Source organism: Mytilus trossulus, chromosome 2, assembly GCF_036588685.1.
Source record: "Mytilus trossulus isolate FHL-02 chromosome 2, PNRI_Mtr1.1.1.hap1, whole genome shotgun sequence".
Classification (NCBI taxonomy): domain Eukaryota; kingdom Metazoa; phylum Mollusca; class Bivalvia; order Mytilida; family Mytilidae; genus Mytilus; species Mytilus trossulus.
Genome location: NC_086374.1, coordinates 63,386,352 through 63,400,913, shown reverse-complemented (window position 1 = coordinate 63,400,913; position 14,562 = coordinate 63,386,352). Strand labels below are relative to the sequence as shown.

Sequence of the window (14,562 nt, the reverse complement as noted above, 5' to 3'; positions counted from 1 at the left end):
GCACAGCCTATCAATCATTTGCGTTTCTGTGATACAAGACAGGATATGTATCTGAAGCTCCAATTTGATGCATCACGGCACACGACATCATTAAAATTTTGTCAATAATGTTCTGGAATATAGTCTTAGTTAGACTGTTTGCTTAAACAAACGAGAAGCTACCACATGCAATATTGATAAGTTAAATCATAATGTTTAGCCTCAATGGATTTTAATTTTAATTACAAAACAAGTCATCTTCCGTTAATGACATTGTAAACTAGTCTTGGTTCTCATTGTGTATAATGTATTTGTATTTTTCAAACGCAGTAATGAATTTTGAACATCGATTAAATACTACTGTTGCCTCTTCGATACACTCTGTGTTAAAATTGATTAATTGATTGATTGATTGTTTATATGTTAAATATGATTTTATAGCTAGCTTATCATCCAACCTGTATGACAGTTGTTTCTAGTTTCGTTATAACGACAAAGTGAGGTTAGCTGCCGAAACGGACATAAATAAACTCATCATAGATACCAGAATAACATAGAATGGTATGACAATAATTGGAACCAGCAGTCTGTACCTTGTAAAAATACATCACCAATATACAACACAACGGACAACAAAATTAAACAAATCTAAGACGCCAACAAAACAGGTGTAAGAACATTTTGACTTTGACAATGACGTAAAAAGGGTTTTTGTCATTGATAGTTTATACCGTTTATAATATAGCTATACACTTTCTCGAGTAAGGAAACATTTATGTATTCATTTTAACTTATTAAATTAATATGAATACAAGGGTATAAATAGAAATAACACTGTAGAAAACCCTTTGTGTCTGAATCGCACAAAACGACCCAAATGACGAGGAAAGCCAAAAGTTAAAAAGTTATGGTTAAGGTGGCAAACAGACGACATCGACATTTGCTCTGTATAACTTTCAATGAAGAACGACCGGAGAATAAAGCAAAAACAATACAAATGAAGTTATCATTGCGACACTTTATACTGTGAATCAAAGTTAAATATCTTCAATTCTCTTTGTGGATTGTTCCGAGATGTATTTATGTCTATTTATTAGAGATAAAATGCTAAAATTGTAAGCAAGTAAAGCAAAACACTTCTTTTTTTGATTAGGCGATAAATCTAGGTTACACTTAAGGAAATGACAGTTGTCTATCTTCCACCAGAAAATCAACTGATGCATTCGTGAATTTTACTTTTGATGTATACATGCATACGTTATTGTATGTATAAGGTACATCTGATAGAAAGATTTTTATTATAAACCCGTCCATCTTTTCGAAATTTCTTACGTACTATTGATTGTATATGCATTTCAGCATCATTTTAAGAGGTACAAAAAGAAATAGAAAAATAGTGTTGGTAAAGAGTATTCTGCATCAAAAATACGCTACGACTATTCAAATTTGTCTTTTTGTTCATTTACATAAAATTACAAATCTCATACAGGCATTAAATTTTTAGAGTTATTTTTGTATTGGATACATAACAAAAAAACAAGAAAAAAAACCAAACAGTTTGTTCAATTACAAAAAGAGTTATGACGCTTTATCCAACGAATATATCATCTGAAATACACAAAAAAATTACACACAATTTTCAAATTTTTGTCGTCTTGATCCGCTTTAACGTGTTTTTACACAACTTTGAAAACTACTAGAATATAATACAGCATCTATCTTGAACGGTTGAGCTACAGAGTAAAACTCAGAATTCATACAAAACAAACACACATTCAATTTGTTAAAAAAAGTTGGATATAATTTTCTGTTGGAAGGCATATACCAATAGTCTTACATTTGGTCAATATTATTACCTCTCTCCATTAATTCGGAAATTAATAATCTGGCCTTATCATTACACATGAAATTAATTATACTGACACAAAAATATTCAAATGTTCAAAACGATGTTGGCTCCCCTCACTCGCCATATAAGAAAAGGTATACCAAAGTAATCGATGTTCCAGAAAAGCATTTCGGTCGCATACAACTTATGCAATGTAATCTGCTCGATATTAATTTTGTGTTTTTGTTGTTCCGTTGTTTTAATAATATAGTTGATGTATTCCATCGGTTTATGTCTGTAATCCGGATTTGTTTTTCTCAGTCGATTTATGAATTTCTAACAACGGTATACTTCTGTTGCCTTTTTTATTGGGATGCTAGAGATTTCAAATTATTTGTTAATACAAAGCTCATTAAATACATGCTTAGGGGCCAGTTGAAGTTACTAAATTATAATCCTGGTACCTTGGATTACTATTGAAGGACGCCTCCGGGTGCGGGAATTTTTCGCTACATTGAAGACCTGTTGGTGACCTTCTGCTGTTGATTTTTCTATGGTGGGGTTGTTGTCTCTTTTACATATTTCCCATTTCCATTCCCAATTTTATTGTGAAAAGCTTATTTCAATTAGAAAACCTTCAGTTTGTAGCTCTTTTAAAACTTTCAACACTTCAGCCCCACGCATTATTAAAATTAAAAATTTTCTAATCTTCACCATCGGTGTGTCCCCCCTCGAACACACTCGAGAAAGAAGATTTGAATACTAATGCACATCATTTGGTTAAAGAATAGAAGATAATTATTTTTTTTAACCTTTCTTCGCGGATCCAAAATTGAAAAACTCTGCTAAGATATTTACCTCACACCATAGTTCTTAATTTTAGAGAGCCAGTTCTAGCTCCACTAAATATAAGTAGTCAGAAAAGTACATTTTCTCGTGTGGTATGAGTGCCAAGCTGTCAAACTCATAAATCGAAAATAAAAGAAGGACGAAAGATACCAAAGGGACAGTCAAACTCATAAATCTAAAATAAACTGACAACGCCATGGCTTAAAATGAAAAAGACAAACAGACAAACAATAGTTCACATGACACAACATAGAAAACTAAAGAATAAACAACACGATCCCCACCAAAAACAAGGCACAAAACACAACATAGAAAAAAAGACTTAAAGCAACACGAACCACACTGAGTCTTTTTTTTTTTTATCAAACATGTGTGGTACATCATGCTTTGAGTGCATATATATATATATGCATTTTATCAAATATTATTTATCTTTTTTTTTATGTCCTCCTCACATAATCTTGCTTATATCTAACTTTAAGTAAAACAAAAAAAGGAGACAAGACAAGAATTGATTGTTGTTTCAATGTGAAAAATAAAAAGCATAGTCAAGACGAGAATTTGTTATCGTGCTATTTATGTAATATATACGTGTTTCTCGTTTCTCGTTTTGTTTATATAGATTAGACCGTTGGTTTTCCCGTTTGAATGGTTTTACACTAGTAATTTTGGGCCCTTTATAGCTTGTTGTTCGGTGTGAGCCAAGGCTCCGTGTTGAAGGCCGTACTTTAACCTATAATGGTTTACTTTTTAAATTGTTATTTGGATGGAGTATTGTCTCATTGGCACTCACACCACATCTTCCTATATCAATGAATGTAAATCCTGCTTGAACTAGACCGACAATTGATGTGATAATTCAAAAGGTTACTGTCCGCAGGTAGATAAGTCATCCCGCCCGTAACCATTTCTTACTTCGGGCTTAAGGAATTTTGGGTCGCCAATGCTCTTCAACTTTGTACTTGTTTGGCTTTTCAACTATTCTGATCTGAGCGTCACTGATGCGTCTAATGAGGACGTATTAAATTATATTCCTAAATTAATTACCAATGTTTGCTCTTACTTTTAAAGTCCGAATTATGATTAGCAGATAAGCATCAATTTTCAAGTTTTAAGTCACCCGGCCGGTACATAGACCTTCCACTCAATCCAACAAGCAACATACGCTAAAGTGCATGTAAAAAGGACTAACATAATAGTTAATATGTTGACAAAATCAAACAGATTAAATAGCTAACTATTATTATGAAACATACCGAAAATGGATACGCAAGAATTATGAGAATTGTTGACAAAGCAATGCAACAATTTCAACAAAAACCTAGACTGTTGTCCTCTGAATTGGCATTTCTTTTTAAAAAAAAAATCAAAATAACCTTAAACAAATTACTAAATAATTATGTCCTCTTGTTCCGCTTCCTAATTTTGAAATCCTTGCTATAGATCAAAATAATATGTTTTTATACCAAAAAAAAAAACAATCTATATGTGACAGCGTTATTTGGAAAGGAGAAATCTGATATTATCATATCAATCCATAATAACACAGAATTCAATATCGTCAAGGATTTCAAACAATCGAGGAACGAGAAAAGATGGAAACTTTTGATAATGCAAATTTCCAATAATTTCCCAAATAAATCGCAGGTAAACGTAAACTTATACAGAATAGTATACATGTGTTGATATTTAACACTGTAAGATATACAGTTAGAGATCAACTGTGCTCATTAAAACACACTATAGCCACACACTTTATATAAACTCCTTAGACATTCTAAACCACATTGCATAATTTAAACCTGTTCTCGTACAAGTGTTTTGGTTTTCGGTTTTATTTATTCAAAGTGCGTCATAAGCCTGTGGATGCTGGCTGATATTTGTATTGTAAATTGTATATCTATTTAGGTTACACTATAATAAACAAATATACATATATTAAAATGTTTCAGTTGCTTTTGGTTTTACGAATTCTGAGTTACAGTAATGTTTATAATGATATGCCATTTTACGCAACATTTTTTTTTTTATCTCTAGAACATTCCAGCCAACTAAGAATTGAGCATACCTTCAGTTAAAATTATATTCAAATAAAGTAATTGATAATCTGAAATGGTTAACAGCTTTATCAATAGCAAATAATTATACTTATTCCGTGACCCAATAATAAATATTTAAATCTATTTATATTATCAAATTTACATACCGCTACCTGAACTTGTATATCAATATGTAATCAATACGATCAATGACCACCGATTCAGGTATCGACGGTTTTAAAACGGAAATTATAAACATTTAGCGATCATGTATTAATTACTTTTTTTGCAATAAAATTGTTACTAAGTGTAAGACTCATTTGACTGACAGATACTTATGTAAATGATACCCCGGAAGATAACGATTTCACAATAAACACCTACCCTTTATATTGATATAAATAATTTCGAAATCATAAGACTAGGTAAAATAAAATGGCGGAGACACCTGACTTTCCCTAACAGCATAAAAACAAATGGATATTATATGATTTGTTATTTTTATTAAGGATTACAAAATGAAACAAGAATTCCGTAAGTAAAATTAGGACATTGGATATTTTGTTAAATCTATGTCGATAAGTAGGATCAATTAATTTAAAAATAATGTCAACAATGGGGATATGTTACATTATAAATAAATAATTGTTGCGTTAATAGGCAAAGTGAACATACAATAATGCAGGCCAGACTCAGAAAAACCACGAAGTATCACTCATAAAAGCATGAAAAGGTTCAAAACAACCCTAAACACCAGTGAGAGGACATGTATGTTTTTTTTTATTATGCAATGTCGTGGTCTAGGGGTGGTTAAGGGTGCTAGGGTGTGGCTTCATTGTTTTCTTATTGATCCTTATTAACATAGTTGATATCAAATATCGTATCTTACAGTGTTACAACATTGTTATGCTTTTCCATATAAATTTTCGTAAACCTGCGATGTAGTTGAAAAATGATTTAAATTTTCATTATAAAAATTTACCATTTTTTTCCGATTGTGAAAAAAAACCTTGATAATTGCAAGTTTTATGTTATTCTGAATTGCTATAGTAATAGCAGCATTCTTCTGTCTAAATGACGATATCCACATATTTTATTATTAATATCATTTATAAGGATTTCAAAAGCAAGAGGACATGGTTAGTTAGTTATTTGTGTAGCTTATTGATTTTTTCTTTCCTTTCAGAAAGAAATGTCAATTCAGAGGACAACAGCCTAGGTTTTTGTGGAAACTGTTGCATTGCTTTGTCAACAATTCTCATAATTTTTACGTTTCCATTCTCTTTATGTTACATAATTAAGGTAAGCTATTCTGTTTTTTTTCAACATATTACCCTTATTTTAATTCTTCTTTTAAGCTTTACAGTATTTTTTTTTAATTATTTTAAGTGGAAGGTCGTGGGTTTGATCTCCGGGCGGATGAAACAAAAGATTTGAAATTTATGCTTCTCTTCTAATCACAATGTAGTATTTATGAGTTAGATTAGCTTGGTTGGCCCGAATGTATGGGTAGGGTGACCTGTCTGTTTGTGGATTATTTACCTTTGGCAAATTAAGTATCGGTCAGGTACAAGCAGGGTAAATAATCACGATACAATAATATCTTCACGTCTTGACGTTTGCTTTTGATTTGTCACTGGACATTAAAAAGCAGTCCACTCATCTCTTGGCTTTTATTTAAGGTAAGATGTTAGAAAAGTAAGGATTTGATTTAGACTTCTTGTGTATCTGTAAATACCATTCGGGTACCTGACAAGCATGTGTAAGCATTATAATACGTGGAAAAGGGGGGGGGGGGTATGGTATTTATTGACGATAATAGTGTCTTTAAGGATTAAATATTTGAATTTTAAAATATTTGTGCTCTTTGTGTTTTCTTTTGTGGTTTGTGTGTATGTGTGTTTAATGGTTTTAATTTGTTTTCTAAATGGTTGTTTATCGTCCAGTAGCAAACGGTATATGCATGATCAGGACGAGAACACATTGACAATAGATACAGTCGGGATGTCTTGTAACAGTGGCCATCCCAGATGAATATCGGAAAAATTAAACCACTATTTTCTACATTTGAAAATGTCTGCACCAAGTCAGGAATATGACAGTTCTTGTCCATTCGTTAATGATGTGTTTTGTCATATGATTTTGACATGTGATTACGGACTTTTCAATAAGATTTTCCCCAGAGTTCAGTATTTTTGTGATTTTACTTTTTGAACTACCACTGGAAAATGAGAATAGAATATATTTGGTAGGGACAGATAGCCTTGTAACATATCACCTATAAAATCCTTCAAAGAGTTGCAAGTGTGGAAAATGTAGAGAGCGTGGTTCTTTCATTCTGATCGTGTGTGGCTGTGTACTTGTACATCCCAAAATCCCAAACAGGCCAACTTTGATAAAAGTTTACTGCCGGTCGGGAGAAGATCAAGACTGAATATATTTTTATTCCCCAGTCAGGCATTTCTTTATGAGATAGCTAAAAGTAGACAAAGATGTAAAATAATAGACAACTCTCCATAAAAAAAAAGATAAAGGATATTAGCATCATATATGCTCATCGTTATATTTATATGACATAATTTCCGATTTTCACTTTATCTATGCGAGAATTTGGGTTATTTCTCTTGATCCATTTTAAGTATCGGATTGACTTCGTATCTGTCTGTGAACATTTGCTATTACATTAACATGTGAAAATTGTTTTCTTTAATTAGTATCCGTGTAAGTGTGATGCAAATTGCATTAGATTGTAAGGGCATGTTGCATTTAAGAAATAGTTAATCATTCTTAGTAACTCATATGTCAGGCACTCTTTAAAACATTTGACCAACATTTGTTTTACCAAAGTATTATATTTTGATTGATTGCGTCTTATACTTTGTCTATGCCCAGTTATCCTTTGGATAAAAAACATCAATCCAACATACTGTAACCATAAACGAACATCCAAAAAAAAAATACTTATACATGCCTAATGCTTTTCATTGTAGATTGTACAGGAATATGAACGTGTTGTTATATTTAGACTTGGGCGGGTTATTTCTGGCGGTGCTAGAGGACCAGGTAAACTATCTATTAGCATTATAACATTGTTTTCTTACTGTAAACCAACTTATTTTCGCGGATACTCTATTTCGCGTTGTACCATTTATGGACTACTTCGCGGCTATTCAATTTCGTGATTTTCTGACTTACTTGATGAAGTTTAATAAGGAATTATCCAAGTTTGACATATTCGCTACAATTTATATACGCGTTATTTTTCTGTTCCCGAAAGTCGGAAAATTGCTCGCGAAAATAAGTTGGTTTACATATTTTCCTTAAGGTTTCCATTTCATTGATTTAAAATTTTAATGAAACAATGATTTTTTTTTGTGTTTGGATAAACTTTTTGTTTTTAACTTTGCTTACGTTTTTTAAGCTTTGTCCAATTCGACAGTTTCGAGCCTGTATGCTGAAGGTTATACAAGTAGAAAACAACTAAGTTCGTTAAATGTCTCGCAGACAATTTTGACCTTGAGCGGGTCTTTCTTTTTCTTGAAGGCACTTTTTATATTCTTGATTGATGGTTTATCTTCCAGAAACACGCGTCGATAGCTGGGAAAACGGAGTCATGCAATATATTTTGTACGACAAATCATTCTGTACAGCAGTTGGTGGACTATTAGTCCCTAAGTGTACCATGTAACTTGCATTCGGTGCTGTGCTACTAGAACAATTTATAAGATATATTTTTGAGTACAAGGCATGAAAATCCTACTTTTGTGCTATTGATTTCCTATATTTAATTTCTTTAATGTTTTATCATATTATCTCTTATATAATGTATGATTTGTTTTGCTCTCATTCATACAATCTTACAATAATGTAGTTTATACTCGCTTCCGCTCTGTTCTTTTATTCCAACAGACGATTATTCAGTGTTTACGATTGCGCGGAAGTTGTCTTTTATATTTGGACGTATATTTTTCTTTCTTAACGTGTTCTCTTCTTCATTTTGCTGCTATGGGTTTACAAGATAAAGTGCAAATATATTGAAACATATAACACGTTCAAAAATAAGTAAAATATTTTTGTTTCTTAACAGGTTTATTCATCGTCTTCCCTTGCATCGACGAATATGTAAAGATTGATTTAAGAATGGTGTCCGTGAATATTCCCCCGCAGGAGGTACGTTCTCATGCTTAGGAGGAAGGGACCCTAATTGTACCCATGAACAATACTTGCCAAACAATACTTACAATACTTACCAAAATAATTTAAAAAGAATAACAATGGGGGTATGATAAATATGAACACAGGCAGCTCTAAATATATCAAAACAATTAAAACCAAATAAAAATATGGTTTGATCAGCATATACATATAATTTGTGTTTTCTGCTTATACATGCTCTTGTACTGTATATATTCAAAATACATTTTCATCATGTTGACAATACAAGAATTCTAGTAAAAAGAAGATACATTCCTATTGTAGATTAAACGTCTAAGGAAGGTTATTTTTTACAAATAAAAGACGAATTCAATTGATTGAAGCTTCTGTTTGTTGAACAGATTATTCTATCTCGACAATAAAAACTATCTATTATACTTCCAATTTGTTGCTACTTCATAATTAAAATGAGTTGAACTTCAAACAGAATCAGTTCCATTTTTTTTGTAATATATATTTAAAATATTTGTTACGTATAGTTTATATCTATCTAGCTGATGACACAATAACATTGCATTTTAGATATTGACAAAGGACTCGGTTACTGTTGCCGTTGACGCTGTGATATTTACCAGGATATTTGACCCCGTCATGGCCACATGTAACGTTGCGAACGCTAGATATTCTACGTCATTACTTGCAGCAACAACTCTCAGGAATGTGCTGGGCACAAAAAACATGGCGGAATTATTATCGGATCGGGATACAATCGCGGACCATATGCAGGTAGAGAGTGTATATAAAAAGTTGAAAAGCGTACCCATAATCTTTTCCATGAAACACATGCAAGCACTTTTCTCTGAACAAAACATATCCTAGATACCTTCATATAAGTGAATATGGGTAATGTTTTAAAAGACAAGTGGGTGTTCTTTGCGATTATTAATCAATTAGGTACTAGTATATATTTAACTTACCACATGATAAAACACTTCATGGGATTGATGGTAGATGATAGTTTAACGTCTGATAGCAAATATTACTTGCATATCAGGACAAGAGCAAAGTCATATCGAAATTATATATAACTGAGCTTTCTTCATACTAAACCAAGACACTTTATCGGGTTTCTCACTGGCTGGTTCAAAAGGTCCACATGTTGACATATCACCTTACAATTTTGTTTTGACTCTAAGGTGACAAGAATTGTGTTTCTCTAATTTGGTAGAGAAGCAGCAAATATTCCATAAAAGTATCTACAATTTGACCTATAAGCGTGAGTGAGGGGTGGGAGAAGGAGCTGACATTTAACTATATCTTTTTGAAACATTTAAAGTTTCTCAAAATAAAACTGTAGGTTAGTATCAAATTATATTATTTCACATCTAGGGCGATTTTCACATACTTGTAATGCTGTTATGTTACTGGTATAATCGTTCCTGTAATTTGAAAATATAAGGATTTTGTTTGTTCCTGCTTTTATAAATGCATAATCTTTGAACAATTATTTTTATAGCAAATATTAGATGAATCTACAGATCCTTGGGGTGTACAAATTGAAAGAGTTGAAATGTAAGTAATTCAGATGTTAAAGGCCAAACCGCTATAGGTTCCTTTTGCATGAATTGAAATGTAATTTTCTTATCGCTGAAAGACAATCAATAGTCACAAGATGCTCTTGATAGGTCAGTGGTGCTAGGTGTTCGAATTTTGAAATCGAGGACTTCTCCCTCTAAAAAATATGCTGCAGACGGTATTTGGATAAACAGAGTAAATTTTTTATCGATCATCAGTTTTGAAAAAGAAAAAAAAAGGACATTTGACTTTTGACCAGTTTCCACAGGAGATGTCACCCAGAATGCACTTTAAAAAATATTTATAACCAGAACACATTTTTTTCTTTACAAAAATAAATTTCGATATGATAATGCAATCATTTTGAATAAAAGAGGGACGAAAGATACCAAAGGGACAGTCAAACTCATAAATCTAAAACAAACTGACAACGCCATGGCTAAAAATGAAAAAAGACAAACAGAAAAACAACAGTACACATGACACAACATAGAAAACTAAAGAATAAACAACACGAACCCCACCAAAAACTAGGGGTGATCTCAGGTGCTCCGGATGGGTAGGCAGATCCTGCTCCACATGCGGCACCCGTCGTGTTGCTTAGGTAGCACTCCACAGTTAGAAAATAAAATTAAAAATGAGCCCCAAAATGTTTTATCATCTCCTATTCCTGGATTTCTAATACATTAACCTAACTGTTTGTGTTGTACATGTGCATATGTATGTAATCAGTATCTTCCATAGATTCAATTTTCAAAAGTTGAAAGGATGAAAATTAATTCCTTTTATGTGTATCCATGGCAACATTCGGCATTTATTTACCATAAAAAATTGCAAAAAGGGGAGTGAATATGTCATATATCCCCCAAAATTTGGATCAAACTAGAATTTCAATGCCTTTGAGTGATACCTTTTTAGGTACTGTTTTCTTAAATCTTCCTAATGATCAAATAAAAAATGGGTGTCTTTCGCCTTATTTTTTCGTAAAATCCAATCAAAAAGTTCGTGCGATAAAAAGTTGGAAAAAAACATTACAATAATTGCCGGACCAATGTATGGTATGGACATGCAAATACGGACTGTCATACAGAAAACAGCCTATATTACATACATAACATAACCATGATGTTCATATAAACCCAATACAAAGACTATTTTAATACTCAGCTATCCAAAAATAAATTTTATTGCACACTAGCTCTCATATTTGAAAAATCCACAGGGGCCAAAATGCGAAACTACACACCTAACTGTGGAGTGCTACCTTATGTGATTACAAATCCAGTAAATAGTCTAATTCGGTAGGTCAAACTCATGAAAGGGAAGGGGATTGAAGTTACGACGTAAGGAACATATCCGATATCATTTGTGAAACGGTTATTCCATAACGGTCAATCAACTCGTGATGGCGTCCGTAAAATTTTCGAAGGGATGATTTCAACTTTTCCATTTGGAACTCTTGGTTTAATAGCATCCTCAGGAAATGCAAGCACAGGAATATCGTATCAATTGGGAGATATATACCCCGTATGCAGGTGATGCTGGAATGTTGCTACTTAGAAATGGAAAGTTCTCAATTGGAAAGCTGAAATCATATTTTTTGTCGTAAAGTTTTGTCTTCAACCGACCCTCATTGTCAATTTCTAGATGTAAGTCAATATATGAAGTCGACTTAAGTGTATCTGTAGTATCCTTTATCTCCAATTCGATGGGATAGATGCGTTCCACATAGTCACCAAATTTTGAATTGTTTAGTGAAAGAACGTCATCTATATAGCGGAAAGTAGAGTTAAATGATATTACTAACTTCATATCTTTCTTCCTAAGAAGTTTCTGCATGAAGCCAGCCTCATAATAATAAAGAAAGTAGCAACAACCTTTCTTTATTTTATAACCGTTTTTTTATTCTTATTTCATTCAGAAAAGATGTAAGACTACCGATACAGCTACAACGAGCAATGGCTGCTGAAGCAGAAGCGTCAAGAGAAGCACTTGCTAAAGTAAGTACAAAAATGTATTCCTGAACACGCATGAATTATTTGCACTGGACGTGAGCAAACAACAATCAATCAATCCAGTAACACGTGTTACGTTTGTTTTTCGTTTCGACTCGCAGTTAAAAACACTTTGACACGTTTAACATTCTTGTTCACCATTTTAACATGTAGTTGGTAAACCGGAATAATACACTTTGACACAATTAAAGTTTATGTTTTGTTTGTTGCATTTAAATGTGTCATTTTACCAAAAAAATAAACAAAAACACCTTATGCATGTAAAGACTCAAATACTGTCTTTTTGATTTCGTAGATATTGATTTTCTTGCATTCCTTAATTTAGTTATTTTCGAAAGTTCTGCATTAAAAACTTATGGGCAATTGGTAATTAGTTGAACTTCAGAATTCGTGTTTCAACTGTTCCAAAAACAAGCCTAAGTATTCAATTAAAGAGGGACGAAAGATACCAGAGGAACAGTCAAACTCATAAATCGAAAATAAACTGTCAATGCCATGACCAAAAATGAAAAAGACAAACAGACAAACAATAGTACACATGATACAACATAATAAACTAAACAATAAGCATCACGAACCCTACCAAAAGCTAGGGGTGATCTCAGGTGCTCAGGAATAATAATCAGATCCTGCTCCACATGTGGCACCCGTGATAAATGACAATGAAAACAAATATATACTTGTCATGTTTGACTAAATATTTCCAATATGTTTTGTACAGGTGATAGCAGCTGAAGGCGAACAAAGAGCATCAGTGGCATTAAAAGACGCAGCCGAGATAATGATGCAGTCACCGACTGCAATGCAACTCAGATATATGCAGACCCTCGGCACTGTAGCTGCAGAACGGGAATCTACCATTATATTCCCATTACCTATGGAAACAATGTTTTCACTTGATAAAGTGGCTCATCAAATAAAGCATACACCACTTCCAGTACAAAATCAGGCATATGACAATACCGAGGTTGCATTTGACAATACCGAAGTCGTACCTCAAAGAAACGAAGTCGTTCCTGTACGAAAACAAGCATTTGAAAATAACGGGGTCGCATTTGACAATACTGAAGTCGTACCTCCAAGTACTAAAGTCGTTCCTGCCAATATCGAAATCGCATCCAACAATGCCGACGTCTCATCTGATAATTTAGAAGTTGTATCTATCCATACAGAAGTCACAACATTGTAAGGTTAAAAACATATAACCAATGAACTATTTTCGGTCAGAGATCTTGATGTATGGCGTCTGTCCTTGTTATCTTAACAGTTTCTTATAAACTTTGCCTGCTACGCTAGTATCTTGATATTATCAGTATATTTAAATAATTTTTTTATTTTGTTGATATTTTCCATGTCATACTGTCTGTTAGGTGAAAATCTGCTTTTTGTTGAATATTAATAATTTAAAACATTTTACCGTTGAATTAAAGAATAGCTGATTATAACGGATAGACTTTTTAATGACTCAAACGGGCAACAAATTTGCAGCAATCCATCTGGATTTATTGATATTATTAAGCTACTATAGAGCAGAGTTTAGCCACCAGTTATAAGATGTTGTTGATGAATGTTTTGTAGATCGTAAAGTCTCGTTTTTTACTTCGGCCACATAGATGATGTAGTTCTTTTAAATATTTGCTTGTTTTTATATTTATTTTAAAGATAATTACTCAATGTTGACTGTTGTACCCTTCTTTTTGACATTTTTACCTATAATTATGTATGTTTGTTTTGTTCACACATTGTAGTCATTATAATTGAATTTTTGCGACTATCATACAACTCAGAGGTTTAGGTAGCTATAAACCCAGGTTTAATGCTACAAAGGAAATATATGTAGGAATACAGGAATATGACAGTTATTATCCATTCGTTTGAGGTGTTTGAGGTATTGATTTTGACATTTGATTACAGATTTTCCGTTGTAAATTTTTCTCAGAGATCAGTATTTTTATCATTTTACTTTTGTTCGCCGAAAGTGATGGTCTCCACAATAGACCAGTTTGTACAACGAAAGTGATGGCCTCTAGAATAGACAGGTGTCTACACCGAATGTAAAGAAAGTAATTAACAAAACAAATTCAGAGAAATCGCATTTTTATTTTTAAAAAACACTTGCAAA

General features: G+C 32.6%; 1 protein-coding gene across 1 annotated transcript; it reads left to right on the top strand.

The window, feature by feature from the left end:
* Positions 1-4,955: 4,955 nt before the first annotated feature.
* On the top strand, positions 4,956-13,781 carry LOC134707755 (stomatin-like). Its single transcript, XM_063567783.1, has 8 exons — positions 4,956-5,229; positions 5,882-5,997; positions 7,686-7,758; positions 8,783-8,865; positions 9,433-9,636; positions 10,367-10,422; positions 12,347-12,425; positions 13,162-13,781. The coding sequence occupies exons 1-8, from the start codon at positions 5,214-5,216 to the stop codon at positions 13,627-13,629; spliced, it is 1,095 nt and encodes a 364-aa protein (XP_063423853.1). The 5' UTR covers positions 4,956-5,213; the 3' UTR covers positions 13,630-13,781.
* The last annotated feature ends 781 nt before the right edge of the window (positions 13,782-14,562 follow it).

Excerpts from the sequence above, each read along its gene's own strand:
- LOC134707755 (XM_063567783.1), top strand. Across the intron at positions 8,866-9,432 it reads TGAATATTCCCCCGCAGGAG|ATATTGACAAAGGACTCGGT; the intron begins GTACGTTCTCAT and ends ATTGCATTTTAG. Across the intron at positions 12,426-13,161 it reads CAAGAGAAGCACTTGCTAAA|GTGATAGCAGCTGAAGGCGA; the intron begins GTAAGTACAAAA and ends TGTTTTGTACAG.